The sequence below is a fragment of the Lycorma delicatula genome, chromosome 3 (genome assembly GCF_047948215.1).
Source record: "Lycorma delicatula isolate Av1 chromosome 3, ASM4794821v1, whole genome shotgun sequence".
NCBI classification, from domain to species: domain Eukaryota; kingdom Metazoa; phylum Arthropoda; class Insecta; order Hemiptera; family Fulgoridae; genus Lycorma; species Lycorma delicatula.
The window spans coordinates 161,301,731-161,324,272 of record NC_134457.1 but is presented as its reverse complement, the minus strand read 5'-3'; the positions used below and the strand labels follow the sequence as shown (position 1 = coordinate 161,324,272).

At 29.7% G+C, this 22,542-nt stretch overlaps 1 protein-coding gene across 3 annotated transcripts in view; it reads left to right on the top strand.

The window, feature by feature from the left end:
* Positions 1-22,542, top strand: part of HisT (Histamine transporter) — a 239,010-nt gene that overhangs the window by 192,031 nt on the left and 24,437 nt on the right. For all 3 annotated transcript variants that reach the window (XM_075360915.1, XM_075360916.1, XM_075360914.1), the window contains one exon: positions 18,709-18,933. In XM_075360915.1, the coding sequence (XP_075217030.1) occupies positions 18,709-18,933 (225 nt within the window). The remainder of the gene's footprint in view (positions 1-18,708; positions 18,934-22,542) is intronic.

The following is a 22,542-nucleotide window of genomic DNA, read 5'->3' as shown; positions in this document are numbered from 1 at the left end:
ATGTTTCATCTTTTCCGATGAGTTTGAGGTTAATAACAAACAGCATAATAATAATAATAGTAATGAAATAGGGATTATTTCAGGTTTCCATTGTTTTCTTGTAAATTTCAATAATGTAATACAATTACATTATTTAAATCTTTCTTTCTGAAGAAAAACTAAAGAAATTTTAGATACCTTTTTAATCTACTTTGAATTTATGTCTGAATAAAACACCGAAGAGAAATTTTTAACTCATGGCCTATTAAGCATATTTTTTCATTACCCTTGTCCAATGAAAAAAACCATTTTGGACCAACAGTTTCCAAGTTACCTGCATATTTTTAAGCATTTCAGATAGGCCTACTGTTTTTAGAAATAAAAAAATTGGTTTACTCATTTTGATAATAGTATGTCAGGCTAAATAAGAAAATATGTGTAGTAATAGTCAACATCTTTATTACAACGTGGATGAAGAGTGGTAGTTCTAAATAAAAACGTAATTTTGAGTTATACTCCAGAGCGAGCAATCTACAGTGACTCTCATCTTAATACAATGAGTCGTTGCTCAAAAGTACACGAGGGCAGTTAAACGTTGTTAAACAGGACTTTCTCCCTCCACGAATTATCTGGCAGTTATTTTGTTAGAATACCATTTCTTTCTCACCTTATTAGATATCGTTCTGTAATCATATATACATTTTCTAACTAAGCTTATCAAGAAAACCTTTTCTTATGATTATCCTTGATTGAAGAAAAAAATTGCCGACCACTGGAAAATTACTGCTCAAACAAAATTCAAATCGAGTAGAACAATGAAAAAAGTTAATTGGACAGTTAATCGGTCATATTTTTTGAATATGTTTCCGGCATTAAAAGAGGATGCAAAGCCGAGTAAGATTAAAAAATAATCGAAACAAAGTACTTTTTTCAGTGTTTGAAAAAAAAATTTCGGTAATGAAATGAGGATGCTCAAGTTTAGAGAAATATTGAAAAAGTGAAGCAAGCCATTCTCGACTTTTAACAATATTTATGAAGGTATTTTCAAGCTTCAAATTCATTTTCGAACTTATAACATATTAGACCTTTATTTTTTTTTGTCTTCAGTCATTTGACTGATTTGATGCAGCTCTCCAAGATTCCCTATCTAGTGTCAGTCGTTTCGTTTCGGTATACCCCCTACATCCTACATCCATAACAATTTGTTTCATGTATTCCAAATATTGCCTGCCTGCACAATTTTTCCCATCTACTTGTCCCTCCAATATCAAAGCGACTATTCAAGGATACCTTAATATGTGGCCTATAAGTCGTCTCTTATTTTAACTATACTTTTCCAAATGCTTTTTTCTTCATCAATTTGCCACAACCCCTCTTCATTTGTCACTTTATCCACTCATCTGATTTTTAACATTCTCCTATAGCACCTCATTTATTTTAAAGGCAGCTAATCTTTTCTTCTCAGATAATCCGATCATTCAAGTTTCACTTCCATATAAAGCTACACTCCAAACATTCAAAACAAACATTGTTTCATATTAAAACATTCAAAATTGTTTTCTGACGTTTAAATTATTATATTTCTGACTGAAAGCTTATTTCGCTTGTGCTATTCAGCATTTTATATCGCTCCTGCTTCCTGCTTCCATCTTTAGTATTTCTATTTCCCAAATAACAGAATTCCTCTACCTCCTTTCCTTTTTAGCATTCTCCCATTCTCCTTCTACGTTTTTTACTTTACCATTTTTACTCAGATCTCTTGCAATGTCCTCCTCAAAAATTTTCTTTACCTCCTCTTCCTCAAGCTTCACTAAATTCCACCAATTCATCTGACACCTTCTCTTCAGGATTTTAAACCCCAGTCTACATTTCATTACCACTAAATTATAGTTACTATCAATGTCTGCTTCACGATATGCTTTGCAATCGAGGAGTTCATTTCTAAATCTTTGTTTAACCATTATATAATCTATCTGATACCTTGCAGAATCACCAGGCTTTTTCCATGTGTATATTCTTCTATTATGATTTTTAAACTCGGTGTTGGCGATTACTAAATTATTCTTCTTCCAAAACTCAATAAGTTGTTCTCCTCTTTCATTCCCTTTGCTCAGCCTGTATTCATCCACTATATTTCCTTCCATGCCTTTTCCAATGCTTGCATTCCAATCTGCAACTATCATTAAATTTTCATTTCCTTTTATGTATTTAATTGCTTTGTCGATTTCTTCATATACACACTCTACTTTATCATCATCATGAGCACTTGTAGGCATATTGACATTATCAATTGTTGTCGGCTTAGGTTTTGATTTTATCCTTTTACAATGATTCTATCGCTAAGCTTTTTGGAATACTCTACTCTCTTCCCTATCTTCTTGTTTATTATGAAACCTACTCCTGCCTGCCCGTTATTTAACACTGAGTTAATTATTCTAAAATCACCTGACCAAAAGTCGTTTTCCTCTTCCCACTAATCCTTGCTAATTCCTACCACATCTATATTTAACCTATCTACTTCCCTCTTTAAATTTTCTAACTACCAACCTTTTTTAGACTTCTAATATTCCACACTACAACTCGTAGAATGTTATTTTTTTATTTTCTGGTGACCCCTTCCTTAATAGTCCCCACCTAAAGATTCGAACAGGGGACTAGTTTACCTTCAGAATATTTTACCAAGGAAGGCACCTCCATCTTTGTTACATGAAATGCAGAGAGCTACATTTTCTTGGGAAAAAAACAGCTGTATTTTCCATTGCTTTCAGCTGTGCAGCACTCAGAACATTGAGTGAAGTTGATATGGCCGTTTAAGTCCTCCTGACCTACGCCCTTAACAGTTACTGAAAGAGCTGCTGCTCTCTTTCAGGAATCATTCCTTAGTCTGTCTGTCAACAGGTATCTCTCCAATATAGTTCTACCTTTAGTCCACCTACTCTGTTTCACTGAGCACTAAAGCCCCTTCACCATCGACAAGACCTCATGATTCATAGAAGGAGAGAACTTTATAGCAGGCTTTTTACAATTTCTGCTGCTGTTGCATGTTTTAAATGTACTTTGCATTTATTTGAGAAAACATATAAATGCATGCATTACCTTAACTGTTCAAGAATAATAAGTTTCATTATGATGATTAGTATATAGTTTTGTTTAGAAAGATGGTAAAATCAGAAATAAAACACAAACAAAAAGTTAAAATTAGAAAGACTCAATGACAATAAATTATCTACTATTACAATTCCAACCAGTCAATATTGGTTTGCGATAACTGGAAAATATCCTCTCATTTCCATGATATCTTCTATACGGACATTACAAAACTGTTTACTAAATTATTTGCTGAGGAATCCACTATAAAATCTCAGATTTTCAACGTCCTACCCTTTAGTGTATGTGATATAACTATGACTTTGATCTTTAATACAGTTGTAATATGACATTTTGAAGTTTGTTCATCTAGGTTAACAAAACAATCCCCCGCAGTTCACTTATATCTTAATCTTTTTTTTTGGGTTAAAAGGCATTAATACCTTCCATCACTAAAAGCAACAGGAACAATCTTATAAAATTACACTGATACATGCTTATAAACTAGCAGGTTTGCTGTATTTGAGATGTTAAATAAAAATTACAGATAAGAAGAGTTAAGGATTCAGAATGTTATAAGACTGGGAGGAAATGAATCTGGATCAGACAAATAATTTTACAAGAATGCAACCATATTCAAAAGTTACTGTTTTGAATACAGGAGCATTCAATCTAAAATGAAGTCTTTCAATCTGAAACTGAAAAAAATTACCAATAATTAGCTTCGATTTGTTATTTTCTCTATGTTCACTAACCAGCTGAAAATGTCAAACAGCTTTAAAACAAGGATGGATAATTTATCTAAATCTCTATTATTGAATTCTAGCTAATCTTTTAAATTAAAATATTTGAGGGAGTAATAGGGCACACTACCTCTGTCCAGAATTTGCTTTCTTTTGAAAGTGTTCACTCAGGATTAAAATATAAAATAAAAAATTTTAGACTATAAAATTTTCAAAACGTTTTTTTAACTACAAGATGGAACTCCACTTTCAAATAGTTTTTCTTAAGTGTCTTCTGCAGGAAATATTTCAAGGGAGCAAAAATTAAGCAGATTCAAATTGTTCCTTTGGCTACATTCTTTCTTTTTCCTTTGACTATTGGATAAATAAATTATGTGCTTGTGCAACATTTCTTGTGCTAGTGAAAACTGGTATTTCTCTGTGGTAGGACATAAAAATCAGGAAAAACATAAAGTAAAGATTACTTAAACACAATGGTGTTTATAATATTTTTACCTAACTCTTTTAGGACTTAATTTACGATAAATGATAGAAAATTTCATATTTTGAACACTTATTGTAAATTAATACAGTATAAGCCACAGTGAGTATTTTTTTTTATTTTAAGCTAAGTTAAAAGTATTTTAATTTTCTAAGTTTTAAATTTATTGTATTAAAAACACTTTTTTAATTTTTTTTTTAATAATTAAAATGTATTTTTTTCATAGACTTTATTACATCTATTTTCTCAAAATTAAATTTTCTTACAGTTTTGGTAATAAAATTTATGCATTTATTAGTAATTTAACAAAGTTATTGTATTTTAAACCTAAAAAAACCTGATTTTCGTCAACCAAATATTTCTGTTTTACGTGAATATCTGGAAACTACGGGAAACATCCCCTGTTTTATTCGATTTTTCAGATGATAAGAAACGATTAAGTTTACCCCTCATATAACGCCCTAAAAATTTTAGTATGACTTCATTTCACCGAGGGAACTGAAATCCGGGCGAAATTTTTCACTAGCCATAACTCAATAACAAAGCGTTTTCGGACGTATGTTTGTATGAATATTTTCCCCTATTTCATGGTCTAGTATTAGTTCCCAAATTATTTTCCTTTTCTCCTGAATCAGCCTACATGTTTTAAGATATTGCTTAATTTAAGACAAATAAATTAACATGGCAGCCCACACTGTACAACAGTACTTTGGTTATATAAGATAATTCTTACGCTAAAAGTATTATAATTTTAACTGCATATTATATAACAGGTCATTATTTCATTAGCGAACTTAACTGGAAAACAGAAGTCCGATCGTTTTAAAAAAAAGGACCATAAAAAAAATCAGTCTGCATCCGCCTCTGTTTTACACTGAACAGTTTATTGCACTGAATTGAACTATCATGAAATTCAATCTAGTTAAATCTAGATCGTGTACGCTCTTAAAAGCTGACTACCACGGTAGATATTGTGCAATATAATTTTTTTAATCGTGTCGTGAAAAGATGTTTAGATTATTTCAGCTGAAAATCTAAAGTTATATGAGCAGGTAAAAACATTTATCAAAAGATTAAGCATGAATAAACGTGCATACAGTAATTTCATCCGTGTTCAGACTCCTATAAAATATAATAGTAAACGGGCGTTAAATTATTCACTGAGCCAACAAGTTGCTACAATATTGACTATCTACGTCTGTCGTTGCGTAGGTGTTAACCCGTCACACAATAAACTACTATTATAAATGAGAAATTATAGAGCTGACAAATAGTATATAAATAAAATTTTCTCTAACAATCATTAAAATGTAACTGAAAATAAATTACTTCACTGTTGTTTTCTAATTAAAGGTATATGTTGATCTTCCAGTTCAACAGCAAAAGCTAATGCAATGTCAGAAGATAAATGCAGTGTTATAATAATATTGAAAAGCTCTCTACTATAGAAATAAAATCGTTGAATAAGTACTCGTATATAAAGCATGTTTCTATTTTACTCTTAATATTTTATGGAGTTATTTGAGAACTTTGCGATAATTTTGGAATACTCTATCCAGTTTCTCCTGGAGAATAATTATCAATCACTTCACCTTTCCCTTTGGATAGGATTCCATATTCGTTTTTTAGAATTCCTGCTAATCAACTTACGCTTTATTGTATTCTTTCGCTCGTCCATCTATGCGTTTACATTGCTTCTCGGCATTTCTTTCAGCTGTTACTCAAAACCTATGTGACATAAGAGAGAGGTCTTCGCCTAAGAATCATTTTAAAGGAGTTTTGGTCAGTTCCTTCCCTCAACAGTTCACATTGCCGTAGAGTTTGGCAGAACCGTCGCTGTAAAGTTTATAGAAAATTTTATTACGAAAATCGCTAGTATTTAACACATGAACACTATAGAGAGTAGAACCACGCATCCCTATATTCTACCTGTAATAAATCGGGTTAACTGCAATAAAAGTGCTGTATTTGAAATAGAGGGAATTTATCATTTTTTTTAATTAGACAATTAATTTTATAAGCTAATTAATTTCTATAAGCTGGACAATTAACTCCTTGATTAGTTCCAATTAATTCCTTGAAGAATTCTGGAGGTTATTACCAAATTTATGTTTTCAGACAGATTGTTTATAGAAAGCATATGTAAAGTAGGTTGACAGAGCTATTCAGTACAGGTGGTCTTTGAAGCCATCTTACAGGCCTAAGTGAAAATATTAGATTACGAGTTTTAACTATGTTAATCTTGTATTCCTCCTACACATATTTATGGCAAACGCTTGATATTTCTTATCTAAGACTGTTATTTTAAGCCCTGATGTTCTATACGTAAAATTTCTTTACTGTCATCGACAAAAGTGATTTTATCGTTTGATTAGAGTATAATTTAACTGAATTATTGTTTTTTTAACAAATTTTTCAGTGTCCTGCATAAAATCAACATCTCAGTCCAATGAATGTATAAACTTTAAATTAGAGCCCATGGAAGACATGATAAAAGTTGCATTTAAAAAACAAACCTAAGCTCTTTTGAATTATTAATAAAAAATTGATGTAAAAAATGAATGTATATTTTTTTACAGACCTAATTGACAAGTTTTTGGTACATCATACGTTTGTTTTCTTAGCAGTCACGTCGTGGTCAGTTACCCGATAGATAACCGAAATTGCAGATGAATGAAGACATTTGTAGTTTAAACATTACATATCATTTTATTATTTAAAATGGTTCAGGTAATTACAAGTATGTGTCGGTATATTTTCATGTAATTTATTCAGGTGTATTTATTCCAAATGATACAGGTGCAACAAGCATGCAGTTACTTTAATATACGCTTCATAGCTCTCACACCCTATTAATTTTCTAACAACAATTTCACCGTACGCCAAATTGATTCTTTCTAATACAACTCCAGGTTGACGTTATATTTGATAACATAGATTCGGATAGTATTCATTGCTTCCGTTTTCAACTCCAAACTATCTAATAATTCGGATAATATTTTTATTTTCTCATAGAATTTGATAATAAATTTCATTGTAAGAATGTAATTTAAGCTCTTTTATTAACAGATGAATGCTATCTATAGATAGATTACACCGGATGATCATAAATTATTCAGCTTATTTTAAGTGTTACTAAAAACATAACAAAGCAATGTATTTACACGAATGTTTTTATTGTTGAACAGACAGTTATTTCAAACAGTTTTGTTTACAACACTTATTAACTTCAATAATCGATTATCTGGATTGAATATCTGGAATTATTCCATTAATTACACCTTCGATTCTTCATTTTAGTTTATTGATGTTGAGAACCTTTGTTGCGTAAACTCTGCCTTCGACAAACACCCAAAGAAAGAAATACAGTAGCGTAACGTCAGGGGATCGAGGTGACTAGGGAAATGGTCCATCACGGTCGATCCAACGTTGAGGAAATTGTTCATGTAGTAAGTCCCTAACATGTAAGTAAACCCCAGTGTGGCGGTGCGCCATCTTGTTGGAAGTAGACGTTGAATTGCCGATGTTCGATTTGTGCTAATGCATATTCCTGTAACATGTCTAGATAACTAGCGCTAGTAACCGTCAGTTCGGTGAAGAATGGTCCGATCACTTCTTAAGCATCAACGCACACCAAACATTAATTTTCCGGCTTTCACGTTGCGGCTTCCACACTGATACTAAAGTGTTTCTTTCGTAAGAGTCAGGAAATGTTTCAAGATTTGTATTCTGAAGAAAATAATTTATTATATAGTAAAAATTTGTATGCTGTCATGAATGTCTTGCAACGAGGATTTAACTCTGCTAAATGGAGACTAGTCATTAATTATTCAAAGCTAGTTTAAAGGCAGTCTTTTTACACATTGGAAACAAATTTCCTTCTGTGCCTTATCCACAGTTAACAGTCTCATGGAGCCATTATGAAAAAACATGACAGTTGGAAAATCATGTTAGAAAGAATTAAGTACAAGTACAAATTATATGTTGCAATTTTAAACGTTATTACGATATAAATGGGTTTGCAGCTTGTTTACACTAAATTTTGTTGCTTTTTGTGCGAATTGGGCAGAAACAACAAGACTCATTATATCAGGAAGGAATTTCCAAACGTAAAGCACTTACGGTTAGACAGAAAAGTATTCGACATTCCCCTCTAGTTAACAGGGAAATGATTCTTCTACCGTCACTACATATAAACCAGAACTTTTCGAAAATTTTGTTGAGACGATGGATAAATATGGTGCTGGATTTCGTTACTTGAAAGAAAGATTTATTCGTTTTAGTGACGAATCGATTTTAAATAATGTAACACGCGGTTTATGCAATTTTATTAAACTGTACAGTTCTGGTTTCAAAATTATACTCGTAAATGACACGATACTTTCTATAAGCCAATCGATTATATCTGCTTTTCGCGTGTTAGAATTTGGAGCGTAACCCACCGGGATGGTCTAGTGGTGAACGCGTCTTCCCAAATCAGCTGACTTGGAAGTAGAGAGTTCCAGCGTTCAAGTCCTAGTAAAGGCAGTTACTTTTATACGGATTTGAATACTAGATTGTGTATACCGGTGTTCTTTGGTGGTTGGGTTTCAATTAACCACACATCTCAGGAATGGTCGAATTGAGACTGTACAAGACTACACTTCATTTACACCCGTACATATCATCCTCATTCATTCTCTGAAGTAATACCTGAACAATAATTCCCGGAAGCTAACAGGAAAAAAAAACAATTTGGAGCGCGGTTCAGATGGACGTTATGGTACGAAGCATTATCTATGAGGATGACTGAGTTAGAGGGAAGATTAGGAATTAATTGTTTTACCCACCGCTCATAATTAACAGAATTCAAATAGTCATGGTAATTTCCTGTTTTGATTCCATATTTAAATATAAGAAGCGCGTTCTTGACAAAATCATTTTTGGTACCGGCATGAACAATGCAAGCACGCTTGCCTATAGAACCACCCGTTCGGTGGAGTAGCATTCTGTTCGGAGCAGCAAGGTTGCAGTCAGAGCCGACACTACGATACTGGTTTGGTATGACTGGGATGTGCAAAGGATTCGTCCATGTAAATTATAGGTCTGTTTAGGTTACATACTCTTTCTTCAATAGTTCTTAATTAACTTAGCCTCAGTTTCCGATTTTCTAATTTTTCTACTAAACTTTTTCTGTTATCTGTAGTTTTTTCCATATGAACCCCATGTCTTTAATAATAATCCATAAAACCCAAAAGCTTCCTTGGGGAAAATTGATTTTCTCTTTTACGACCATTAGTAGCGATCAAAGTATAAAGCGTTCACTTTTATTAATGTGAAAATTATGATGTTTTTGCTTCGTTTAAAATTTTTTGAATACTACTGATGAAATTCTCTTAGCTTGGCCGACACGTTTCTGAACTTGTTTAAGAAGGAAGCAAGGTCCACCTTGCGCCTTCTTTGTCATAAAGTTAAAGACATTAAACACAACTTTTCCTGTCTGGCTATGGATAAGTTTACGCGCTCCAATTATTTCTTGTGTACTCTACTACTTTCACTTTCCATAATAATAAAGTGAAATTATAGTACTATCCTACGTTAAACTTATTTTAATCTAAAGAAACGGAATTCGTTAACAGAAAATGTAGAAAATAAAAAATTGTAACGACGCCGATAATTTTCGTAAAGAAAAGAAAATACGAAGTTTTCACAAAACTAATATAATACATTCACGTAGACCCACACTCAACAGACACAGCAATAAACACACTACGAAAACGAAGAAATATCTGAACGAATGCATACCCCCACCGCCGAAAATATGTTGTCACTTCAAGGACAAACTTATTATGGTTTGCAACGAGCTCTACTTTCTGACTGCATGTGAGATCACATAGGTTTTCTTACTTTGGAATACATTTCAGAAATTATATAACACCAAGTATTAAATTTGCACTACATTTATATATTACAACTATTTATATTTCTTTTATGATCTGTTTTTACAGTAGGTTCAATAATACTATGGAATAGACTTTATTACACTATCTCCAAAAACCTTTGGCAAATTTGCTATATGCAGTCATCCGGTTAAGACTAGTATTTTAAAACTGTGCGAAGTGTTGTAATCTGTATTGTAAGCTTGTGAGACTACTTTAAGATACAAGCATGCACCTAGTAATGAATGTGTATATTATACTCTCATTTCGCACGTGCCAAAAACCTTTCGACTATTCTTGGCTACGGCGCAAGAGTCTACGTGTGTACTTAGCTTAATATGAAAAATTATAATTTAAACAAATACTTGATAAGTTTTATCAGTATCAGTCTGCAGTACAGTTCAATTGGTAGAAATAGCGACTGACATATTGTAGATACCGGGGTTCAATTTTTCATCTAACTAAACACAATTTCGTCCTGTTTTGTTAGATTATTTTAAAATCATTTCTAAAATTATATATAATTTTGAGATTTCCATTTTCCCTAAATTAATAATAATGAAAATGAATTTTACAACAAAAAAAATCGTTTGTAATGAGAATATACCATTTTTTCTCAAGTAGTTTTCTACGACTTTTATCTCCGTGTACATTATCAACCAAATATTTAAAAAATATTGAATGACGATATGAGTTTTGTGTTACTGTCGCATATTAGACGAGTGAGCTCGATTTCAGAATTACTGAACTGTAAAAAAAAAATGTAAAACATATACTGTCACGTTTTCAAGCATGCCTCTTCTTATTTTCTTTTCACCGCTGAAAACGCATCTCCCGTTCTCCTTGTATTTCACTTCTCACTTACTCGTTCTATCCACTCTTTTCTTAACTGTCACTATCGCTCTTGTTCGTATCCTAACAGTAAGAAAACCTTTTGCTATTATCAAAAAATAAACAAGTAGTTAACTTAAAAGTAGCCCCATTACTTAGTTTTGTCTATAAATAATTGTTTATTGGCAAACATAATAATTTACTCAAGATGTTGAAAATGACGTCCCTCCACTTCTATGCACTTGTCAACACGTTTGACCTTATTCCTGTCTAGTATTGTCAGCAGTACCCTGTCAATTTCCTGAATTTCTATTTCCTGTAATATTACTTGAAGAAAGTAATAGAAATGGTCAAATAATTATAAAATATATTTTCCAACAACGTTTTTTTAATATTGCATCAGTTATAAAAATATTTAAATATGGCAGTATTTAAGATTTCATGGAAGCATTTTACAAGTTAGAATGATCATTGAATCCTGGATTTCTTTTTTATATAGGCTTAAAATTTTTATCTATACCTCTTCTCCGAGTCCAAATTTAAAAAAAAATGTTACTTAATTTTTGAGGGATGAAGATTTTTTTTGACGAAACAAAAATAAAAACAGGTTTTGTCCTTTACCAAACAGGTACTATAGATGGCAATATTTGGTCAGCTGATGTAGTGATTGACATGCTGGCTTCTAGGCAAGCTAGTCTTGAATTAAATCTCCAAAAAGGATCTGTCATTTTTTTTCACCAATCATGTCATTTACTTCATCTTCCATGTTTAAAAATATTGTTATATTTAAAATACATGTTTCCAAATGTGTTTTATCAGTTGTGCTTCTGTATGACAAGATCGTTGTAATAAAAATAAATAAAAAAACTTTAGCCATCCTGCGTTGAACATTTTCCCTTATTTTTCCAAACTAAATGATATAGAAGGAATAGAAGAAAAGATAAAGAAAAAAAACATATTTTTCTGGTAATGTTATAAATTTATTTTAATGAGAACCATTAATATTAATGCTGTTATTAAACAGAGAATAATTTAACTGTATTAGCTATAGTATGTATATTATTAATGATACTATAATCATTTTTTAAATTTAGTTCAACGGCAGCATCATAAATGGTTCATTAGTTATACCCAATTATTTATTTGCATATCTTCATAAAATTATAAATGTACTCTTGTAATGCTAGAAAATATTATATAATAAAAATTGTTTGTAAGTAATTAATGAATTGATATTCAATGTCTTTAGCTGTTGTTTTGAAAGAATTTTATTAACTGATTTAATTTGATTTTTGATTTAATATGATTTAAAACCAAATATTTAATCTATAATGCAAATATATTTATCAAATATTCATTAAAGAATACATCATTTCAGTTGCCTTAACATTAAATGAAATATTTATCACCATTTTTCGTTGAAGGATGAAGAAGTTCTAAATGTTGTAGATGGATTTTTGCATGATTCCTTCTTCAAAGATGTTGATCTTATCTTGAATCAGAAGATTAATGATTGAATTTTCCAAATAAAAGAATATGGTGCTATTTGTGGTAATGCAGAATTTGATTTTATATTAGATGCATATAAAAGATGATAGACAATAAAGATTTCATTATTGATGGTTGCTAAATATGCAGTGCAATAACTTTATAAATAATAACCATGAATAAATAACATTGTATTTCATGAATACATAATTAAATTTCCCTTATTCACCTCATATTTTTCCTAAAAAGAAAAACATAAAAATATTATCACTGTTATTGTATACTAACATATCTAACCTATACGTGAATTCCATTTAAGAACTGTATTTTTAAAACTAACACAAGTACAAGACGATTGAGTGTACCTAGACTTAGAGAGTTTCATAACCCAGACTCACATTTTAATAGACTACTTTTACCAGGCTCACTGTTTTTAAATATAAAGTGGACCGAAACAAAACACAGCAATCCAACCACTGTATTTTATTGATTATTTTTAATCACTAACATTTATAATATTATTACCTAACACCACCCAGATCTGAGTTTGAAGGAACTGCTTGTTAGAATTATTTAAATATTATTTTACATATAATTAGCTATTTAATGCTACATAATTTTTAATATATCTTTACTTCAGATAAAACTACAATCCTATTATAATTATAATAACCTAACAATACAAATCTGTTATCAGTCTCTTTACACACATTCTTTTTTAAATAACAAAATAGGCACACTCAAATTTTAACATATCCAGGACATTTATACCGCCATTAAATCTTTTATTATTGCAATTTTAAAAATGAAAAATTTACTTTTCATTGAAAACTATAATATAATAATGATACTGTTTTTACCTATCTTGATGCTTTGCAAATATAAATTTCTAAAGATTTATAAATTAACCAGTTCTACTACAATGCCCTTTGATTTAGGGCATTTTCTTAAAATGTATTATTTCTTTTCCTTAAATCTATTTTTTTTCAAACAAATTTATTTAAGGATTTATAAAAGTTATTCTTTTTAAAAATAGTTTGTAAACTGAAAATTGTATTTTTTTAATTTTAATTCACTATTATACCGACTTTTCCTATTACAATATCTGTCTTGACATCAGTTTCAGTTGAATCAGTTAATAAGTACTATACAGAACAACTATTTTATTTCACCTAAAGAAATATGCTGTACTGTATTTGAGAATTATTTCTTAGGAATATGTTGTTGTTGTTCATTTTAACAAGACATCTGTCATTATCAGTTTCAGTTAAACTGTAATTTATTGCTATATTGTCATTACTCATTAAATTTTTTAACTGTTTTGATTCATACAGTTACACATTTTTTATTAATTGATGTTATTTCTTCAGGTTAAAAAACAAACATTTTCTTAACTGACAGCAATATTATTTACAGCACCTGAGGTTACAGTGACACTAATCTGATTTGCTTTCACTGAGAGTAGTGATGTTAATCATATATAACTAACCTCTCTTGTTAATGAAGTTAAGGTACCTTTTTAGAGTTGAATATTCAACTACAGTTAGGTGGGCTTAGCTTGCTAACAATGTGGGTTCAGTTTAGTAAAGTCCATTGAAACTCCTCGCTTTCCTTAAAAATATATAACCCTAATATAGTAAGATTGAAATTTTGAGAATAACTGTGCAATTTTTGTGGCTTGTATTACTTTATGACAGATACTGACATAAGAACTGTACATAGAACTGTTATGACTTGGAACACTCAATTTTTTATCTACAAATTTCAATTGGCATTGACAAAATTATATGAAAAAGCTCAAGATCAATTATAATAATAAATTTGTTTTTGAAACTATACCCATTTTAGTCTGATGTCATTTGAAAATACTGAACTTGAGCTCATATCAGTTTAATTTTAAAGTTAATATGGGAGTGCCAGGTTTCATTCACTCTCTTCATGCAATAATGTAGAACTGTATTGAGTATCAAAACATACGAGTAGATATTAATGAGATAGATAATGCTTTCTACAGAACCATAACCGAAACCTTTTTGTGGAATAAATTCAGCTATTGTAATTTTTTCCATGAAAATCATAATATAAAATTATTTAAAACTGTAAACTTCAGAAACAACAAATAAACCAGATCAATTGATCATGGCTTGAGAAATGATATTGGACGTTGATCAGTCTAGAAACATCTATGTATATTTGGTTTGTTTAGGATGAACTTATATGAAGTTTCGGCCTCTAGAGATCACATTCTTGTGCATAGTACTCGTACTTACCAGAAATACACATAATATCTTTTTTTTCTATGTTGTTTGCATCAATATTTCAGTGTTAACAAGATATGATAATTTTTTATCTGCTGTGTTTATATTTAGACACATATTCCTAGTTTAATTCTAAATATTTTAATTCAAGCTTCTTACATTTAAATTACTTAATATTAGAATTAATTAAACTGTTTAGTTTAATTTTGGATTTTGAGTCAGTGTTAGCTTTATTGCAGTTGCAGTGACTGATTGGTTAGTAATGTAGATTTAATATATTGATGTAGCTATTCATTGTTTTCATTCTGTATGTTCATACATCATATTTCATTTATCTTGACTTCCTTTTTAAAAGACATGTTTAACTGTTGTCTGAGGTCATAAAATAAACAGTAATAACATCTTTCTTAAACAAGAGAAGTTAAATTAAGATTATGAAGTGCTTCCATATTTTTTAGGGCAATCTTTCAGAGTGTATTACTTTTAACCTAGTTAGGAAAGTTCCAGCAATCATTAATAATAAAGGGTCAGACAGAGTAGGATAGGTTTCTCTTCAGGTATTCACAATAAACAAATTGTATAGTGCCTTTTGGACCTAATTCTGCTCCCTCACATAATAAATGAAAAAACAGCTATTAAAATCAGTATATTTATTTGTGTTCTTCTGAAAAAAATGTATTGTGAGTTTTTTGAATCCTTCTATATTTTATTAAAATTTTAAAGTTAAAATTCTTAGGAATACACAGATTCATCCAGTCTCTTTTAATCTAAACTACCTTTTAATTTATATTAAAGTACTAATTAAAGCAGCTATCTTTGATATTAATAACTTTCTCAGCATTTTTATAGAGCTTAAAATTTCTCTTCTCAGTGATAAGTCGAAAGTTATTTTTACTTTTATAACTTTCATTATGTTTCACTTGTTTCTTATATAAAAGAAAAATAATAAGGCTAATCTTATTTACTAAATAGTTGTTTAGTCATATAAACTGAAAGAATTGAAAAATATTCTGTTTTAAGATATCATTAAAATGTATTTAAACTCCGCAGATGACTGATTATGGACTATTTAAAAACATTTCTTTAAAAATTTTATGTAATTATTTAATTAATAAAGGTTAAAACTACTCCTCCTGTTGCAAACCTGTTTTATTTATACATTAAAATAATATTTCAAGTCACTGGATCAATCAGTTTTAGAAGTGGAACTATCTTTTTGAACTGCTTTTTAAAAAAATATTTTAGTGCAGTAATTCTTTATAAACTTAAGAATATCTATTAAAAAAAAAATTGTTACATATAGTTCAAACCACTTTGAGGTGAAGTATCTTCACAATATTTCTTCATTCACAACCATTTTTTTTTTTTTTTTAATGTAATAGAATCAATCTCCCTAACACACAATCATTTTAAAATCTAATTGTTTTAGAATTTTTATAATAAGGATACTACTAATAAGTTTTAACATAGAAACCTCAAAACAATAAGAAATCCAAAAATGAAAAAACAAGGAGTAAAATTAGTAAAAAGAGGTATGCAATTTTTAAACGTATTAACAAATATAATTTAGTAAAAAAAAGTATCCAGCTCAAAAGCAAAAGTTGCATTGTTTTCACTGAAAATTAACTTGTTAACTGAGATTCAAATAAATGGATTTTTACAAGTTATATTACTCTTGTGCCAGAGATAATCTGCTTTCAAACAGAATCTACAATTCTCATCCCACTTGTTGATATAGGCAAATTGCTCATTATTTTGTAGTTTGCGTTGTTAAAATGTCGATTGAAGTAAGTAGCCATTAGTATCTCTACTCTATAAATGATCTGATACATAATAAAATGTTATATACTAAATTAAATTTACAGTTAAATTTAGATTTATGAATGTTTCATAATGTTTAATTTTATTCTTGGACTAAAATTTTATGTTTGTCATTAGGGTGTCAAATATAATCATTTTAGTAAATCAATATGGAATGAATAAGTTGTTTCATTGTTTCGTTTTGAACAACTTCAAAACATTTGTTCTGTATTAGGGAATAAGCTTTTATAAAAGTAAGTTGTTTTGAAAATTAAAACTACTTATTTCTTTTATATTATATTGTTACAAGTCTTCTATGGTGAATCTACTGTAATTCTAGATATAACCATCTAAATTAGAGAGCATTAAATAAGATTTTAAAGTTCAGGATAAAACTTGGACAGTAGTTAATAAATCTTATCAAATAAATATGTAATATTTTAACAAATTTACAGTCCTTGTTAAATTATTAGGCCATCATGACAAAAGATAGAAATAATCAGTACTTAATTATGAATGTTTATTTTATTTAAAAGTGACACAAAATGAGGGTGGGCTGATAAGTTTTCAGCCAGACATAGAGATGGCGCCAGCAGGTTTAATATGTTACTGGCATTTTATAGTACTATCCTTACAGTATTATCTGACGCCCCAGTCAGGTGACTCCCAAGATGGTAGAAAAGATCCATAAAATCGTGCTGGAAGAAAAGTATGTGAAACAGCTTATGTGAGATAGCTGAAGTAGCAAAAGAATGTGTAGATTAAAAAAATACCACATCTAGAAAATAAAATCGTGTTTCTCCATTACAATCCACTAGCACATTCATCAGTTGTCACAATGATTGACTTTTGATTGCAATCAAAAGGGGAGGTGCACAACTAGATACAACAACAGTCCTAAATCCAAAATTTAAAACATCCTATGGCTAATGACTTTTGAGTTATGCGAGATACGTATGCACGTACATACATACGTACAGACGTCACGCTGAAACTAGTCAATGGATATGGTCAAAATGAATATTTTCATTGAAATCTGGAAACCAAATTTTTCGCAATCACAATACTTCCTTTACTTCATACAAGGAAGCAAAAATGAACATTTTTATCCGTTACATTTTTTTTTTTTTTTACCTAATGATTTCATGTTGGTTATTAAAATACTTACCTATCCTGTTTTTGATAATAATAATAATAAAATTATAAGTAATCAATCATTCAAAAATATAAAATAATGAACATAGTTTTAAAATAAAGTAAATACTTTAATTCGAATCATAGTCAAAGAGACATACACATTTTGCCTATTTTTGGTTCTAAAGTTCTATACAGTTTACCTAGAGATTTTTTTAGTCATTACATAAGATTCTGTTGGATTGTACTCTAATCTATGTAAAAAAATATCCATATTGCTTTCAGTAAAATTATTTTAATCTATAATATAGCCCACTGGGCTAGTCTAGTGGTTAACTTGTCGCAAATCAGTTGTTTAACGGCCAACCCACCAGGTTGTTCTAGTGGTGAATGCATCTTCCCGAATCATCTGATTTGGAAATCAAGAGTTCTAGCATTCAAGTCCTATTAAAGGCAGTTACTTTTATACAGATTTGAATACTAGATCATGGATACCAGTTTTCTTTGGTAGTTGAGTTTCAATTAACCACACACATATCAGGAATGGTCAAGCTGAGACTGTACAAGTCTACACTTCATTTATACTCATACATATCATCCTCATCCATCCTTTGAAGTAATATCTGCATCGTAATTACTGGAAGCTAAAGAGGAAAAAGAAAAGAAAAGAAAAATGTTGTTTAATGGCCGATTTTCAAAGTCAAAGGTTCTGAGATTTGAATCCTAGTACAAAATCTACTAAAAGTTGTTTTTATATGGATTTGAATACTAGACAGTAGGTACCAGTCTAGTATTGGTTGAAGTCTCAGGAATGGTTGGCCTCAGTCTGTACAAGGCTACATCTCATTTACATCATACATATCCTCCTCAATTCATTAAGCCATGGGGAAAGCTTATTGTGTTAACTAGTTGAACAGATTATAATGTACACATTAGGAAAAAAAAAGTATATTATGCCAAAAGAAATTAATAACTTTTCTTTTTTTCAGGGTATAAGAGTAGCTGTAGTTATTGGAGCACTTGGAACATGTCTAGGATCGTGGTTGAAAGTAGCATCTGCACAACCAGACCGATTTGCTATTGCATTTGCAGGACACACAATTGTAGCAATATCTCAAGTGTTTATTCTTAGTGTACCAGCACGTCTGGCAGCTGTATGGTTTGGCTCTGATCAAGTTTCATCAGCATGTTCAATTGGGGTATTTGGAAATCAGGTAGGCAAAAATCAGACTGGATTCAAAATTTCTTTACTTGTACATATTGAAAGTACTCATATTACAATTAAATACAGAAACATTTAAGAATGATTTTTAAATTTTGTTATTTGTTATTTGTCAAAACATGCTAGGATATTTTTATACACAACTGATAACTTCAATGCAATAAATACACTGGATAAGAATACCCTAAGAGATCCAATCCTGACAGGCCATAAGCCTGTTTACAATCAAATGCAAACAGGCTCATACAGCAAGTTTTCATTCATATAGATTAATATGGTGCAACAATTATGCTTTATATTCCAAAACTTGGGTATATCTCATGTATATCTTCATTTTTTTCTAATGAAACATAGCAAAAATTTAAAATAGTATCACATACCTTTTTTACATAGTTTCATCAAAATTGGATACAACATTTAGGTGTGAATTCAAGAACTTAGTGACAGAGGGACCAACAATAAGCTGACAGATAGACATTCATTCCTATAAGTGTAGTTACCAGGTTGGGACTGTATATCCGTAAAATTTTTAAAGGAAAAAACAAGTTTAATAAAAATAGCATTTTTAAAACTTTTAATGTTTTCTGTCAGTTGTCATATTAACAAAAATAAACTGTTACTGTAACATTAGCATTTATAAACAAAGATTCAAAGAAAGTAGCTCACAACTTTTTTTTTTTAATTTGGAGATAAGGTGGCACTAAGAACAATAAATAAGAGTGAATGAACTATTATACACAGAACACACTATACAAACTTACCTGCTCTGACTGCACATGTTTCCAGTGGAGTGCAGCATGAAAGATATACTTCTATTAAATTAATTTTATTAATTGTAGAATATAGTATAACATACCAACAAGAAAAAAGTCAGAATTCTGATTTGGTTACATAAGTCAGCCATAACATTTACAATTAATGCCTGAACCTAGATAAATTCCAGTATATAGTTTTGTTGTATTATGTCACTATTTTACAAAATTGAAAAGGGACCTTACTAAAATTCTTACTTTTTCAGAAACACTGAAATACATTTTGAGACTCCTATTTTGAATAGTGAACCTAGTGGAGTGAGAGAGCATAATAGAAGCTTGAGGTTGATGTGTGTGTGTGTGTGTGTGTGTGTGTGTGTGTGTGTGTGTGTGTGTGTGTGTGTGTGTGTGTGTGTGTGTGTGTGTGTGTGTGTGTGTGTGTGTGTGTGTGTGTGTGTGTGTGTGTGTGTGTGTGTGTGTGTGTGTGTGATTGCTCATATGCATGCACTGCAATATCTAGTTCAGTGGGATAATTGTATGTATTAGGGATACAGCAGTAGAGTCACTAGACAGTGAGTCAATGACAGGATGTTTATTTCAAGGGAGAAGGGAGAGGATTTCCTGCAGTTCTCAAATTTCCCCTCCCTCTTGACTCAAATCTAATGTAATGTGCTACCACTTAATAATCTCCACTTTAATTCTCAGATAATTTAAATTCAAATCAGTTCCAATAAATAACTAAAAATATAAATAACAAAATGGAGAACTAATATAAATACTATTTTTTAATGCTGTCATTGTTATAAATAAATCAATGAAGTAATAATAAAGTGTATAAATATATATTTATAATAATTATTTATCTTGAGAAATAAACATATAATAAAAAAAACCTTCATTAAGTTGTTGAATTAATACAACTTTGATTGAACCAACATGCAGAGGCACAAAAAACTTTAAATGATGAAAAAGTCTTCTTTTTTATGATGAATAAAAGCAGACAATAAAAGCACTGACACATTTGAAATCAATTCTGATTATTCAATATGGGGACTGACTACCTTTTCTCATCCTTTTAGTCAGTAATCCCTACTCTTTTAAATTTTTACTGAAATTTTAATCTTGTATTTTTTTCTTAAACCCTTTGTATTTTTTTCTTAAAGTAGGAGACACAGTTTAAAAAAAGTAGCATTAAATTATGATTAAAATACAATTTTATTATAGATTTGTAGTGGGAAAAGCATCCAAAAATGTTGTAAAAAAATATGGTTACTGTTTATAAAGCAAACTGAAGAATCAAAAGAGATTTCATATTAATATGATGATAATAATAAGGCTGACTGTCATAATTTATTACTCTACATATGTTACAATCATCAGTTATCTCAAAAAAGTTAAAAAATAAAATGTAATTCAGCTACACCCAACAATATTTATTGTCAATTTCTATTCTTAATCTTTAATAGGACACTATAGATTTTTATTAACAAAAAAAGAATAGTTTCATTTATAACTGATTTAACTGTTTAACCAAATTATTTTGTTCATTTCTGATGCATAAAATTACCCCAAAAGACCTACTTAATTTATTTTAGATTTTTTACCATAAATATTGAAAAGTCTATATTTTAAATTAGAGTATATACCTTACAAACTATTATTTTTATGATTATGTTCTGAGAAAAATAATCTTTAAGTTACCAACAAGAATGAATAATCAAATGTTGCTGACCTTCCATTCTAAAGAAATATTCTGACCAAGAAAAAATCTGTCAAACTGCATAAGTAAAATAAATTAGGTAGAAAAAAAATTACCTTGTTTGTGTAAAATATTATAACTAAGAATTTATTAAAATCAAATCTGTACAAATATTAACAGTTTGGCATTATCAATTTGTGAATTTTTGACACATTTTATGCTAAATTTTTGTTACAATGTTTTGAATGCTTAATTTTAATCTAATAACTGAGAACCACAACTCATGTTATATCCACTTTAATGGAATAAACGGAAAATAAAATTATTCTCTTAAATCCAACATTGAAAAAAAATTTTTTAAATTGTATTTAAAAGAAATCAAACTTAATTAGTTTAATGGAGCAGTTTAATGCAGAGTATTATAAAGTTGAACTATTATAAGGAGCAATTTCTAACTTATTTAAAACTTAATTAGTTCACATTAAAATTTTATTTTTAATATAGTGAAAATTATAAAAAATGTAACTTTCAATTCATGTAGAAATAGTTCTTCCAAATTAACTTTTTCAACTAATCATGCTGCTTTCTGTGGTGTTGCAAGACTGTTACTAATAATATAATTATTTTTTTATAAATTAGATGTATCTGTATTTTATTAATAATAGATGTTTGATAATTAATGATTTTTTCATTAATAATAAATAATATAATTATATTAATATAAAATATATTGATATATCATATGATATATCAATATATATATTGATACTTATAGGCCACATACTAAGGCATCCTGGAATAGTCGCTTTAATATTGGAAGGACAGGTAGAAGGGAAAAATTGTGTAGGCAGGCCACGTTTGGAATATGTAAAACAAATTGTTAGGGATGTAGGATGTAGAGGGTATACTGAAATGAAACGACTAGCACTAGATAGGAAATCTTGAAGAGCTGCATCAAACCAGTCAAATGACTGAAGACAAAAAAAAAAATAACATATGATATTTATTTGTAATATTTATTACTAACAGATATTTCATAAAGCATGAATTATTTTATTTTATTAACAGTTGTATTTCAATTAATAACAATGGAAATATTGTCTGTCAGTTGAAAAGTGAAGATTAATATAGTAATGTTTTACTCTTAGCT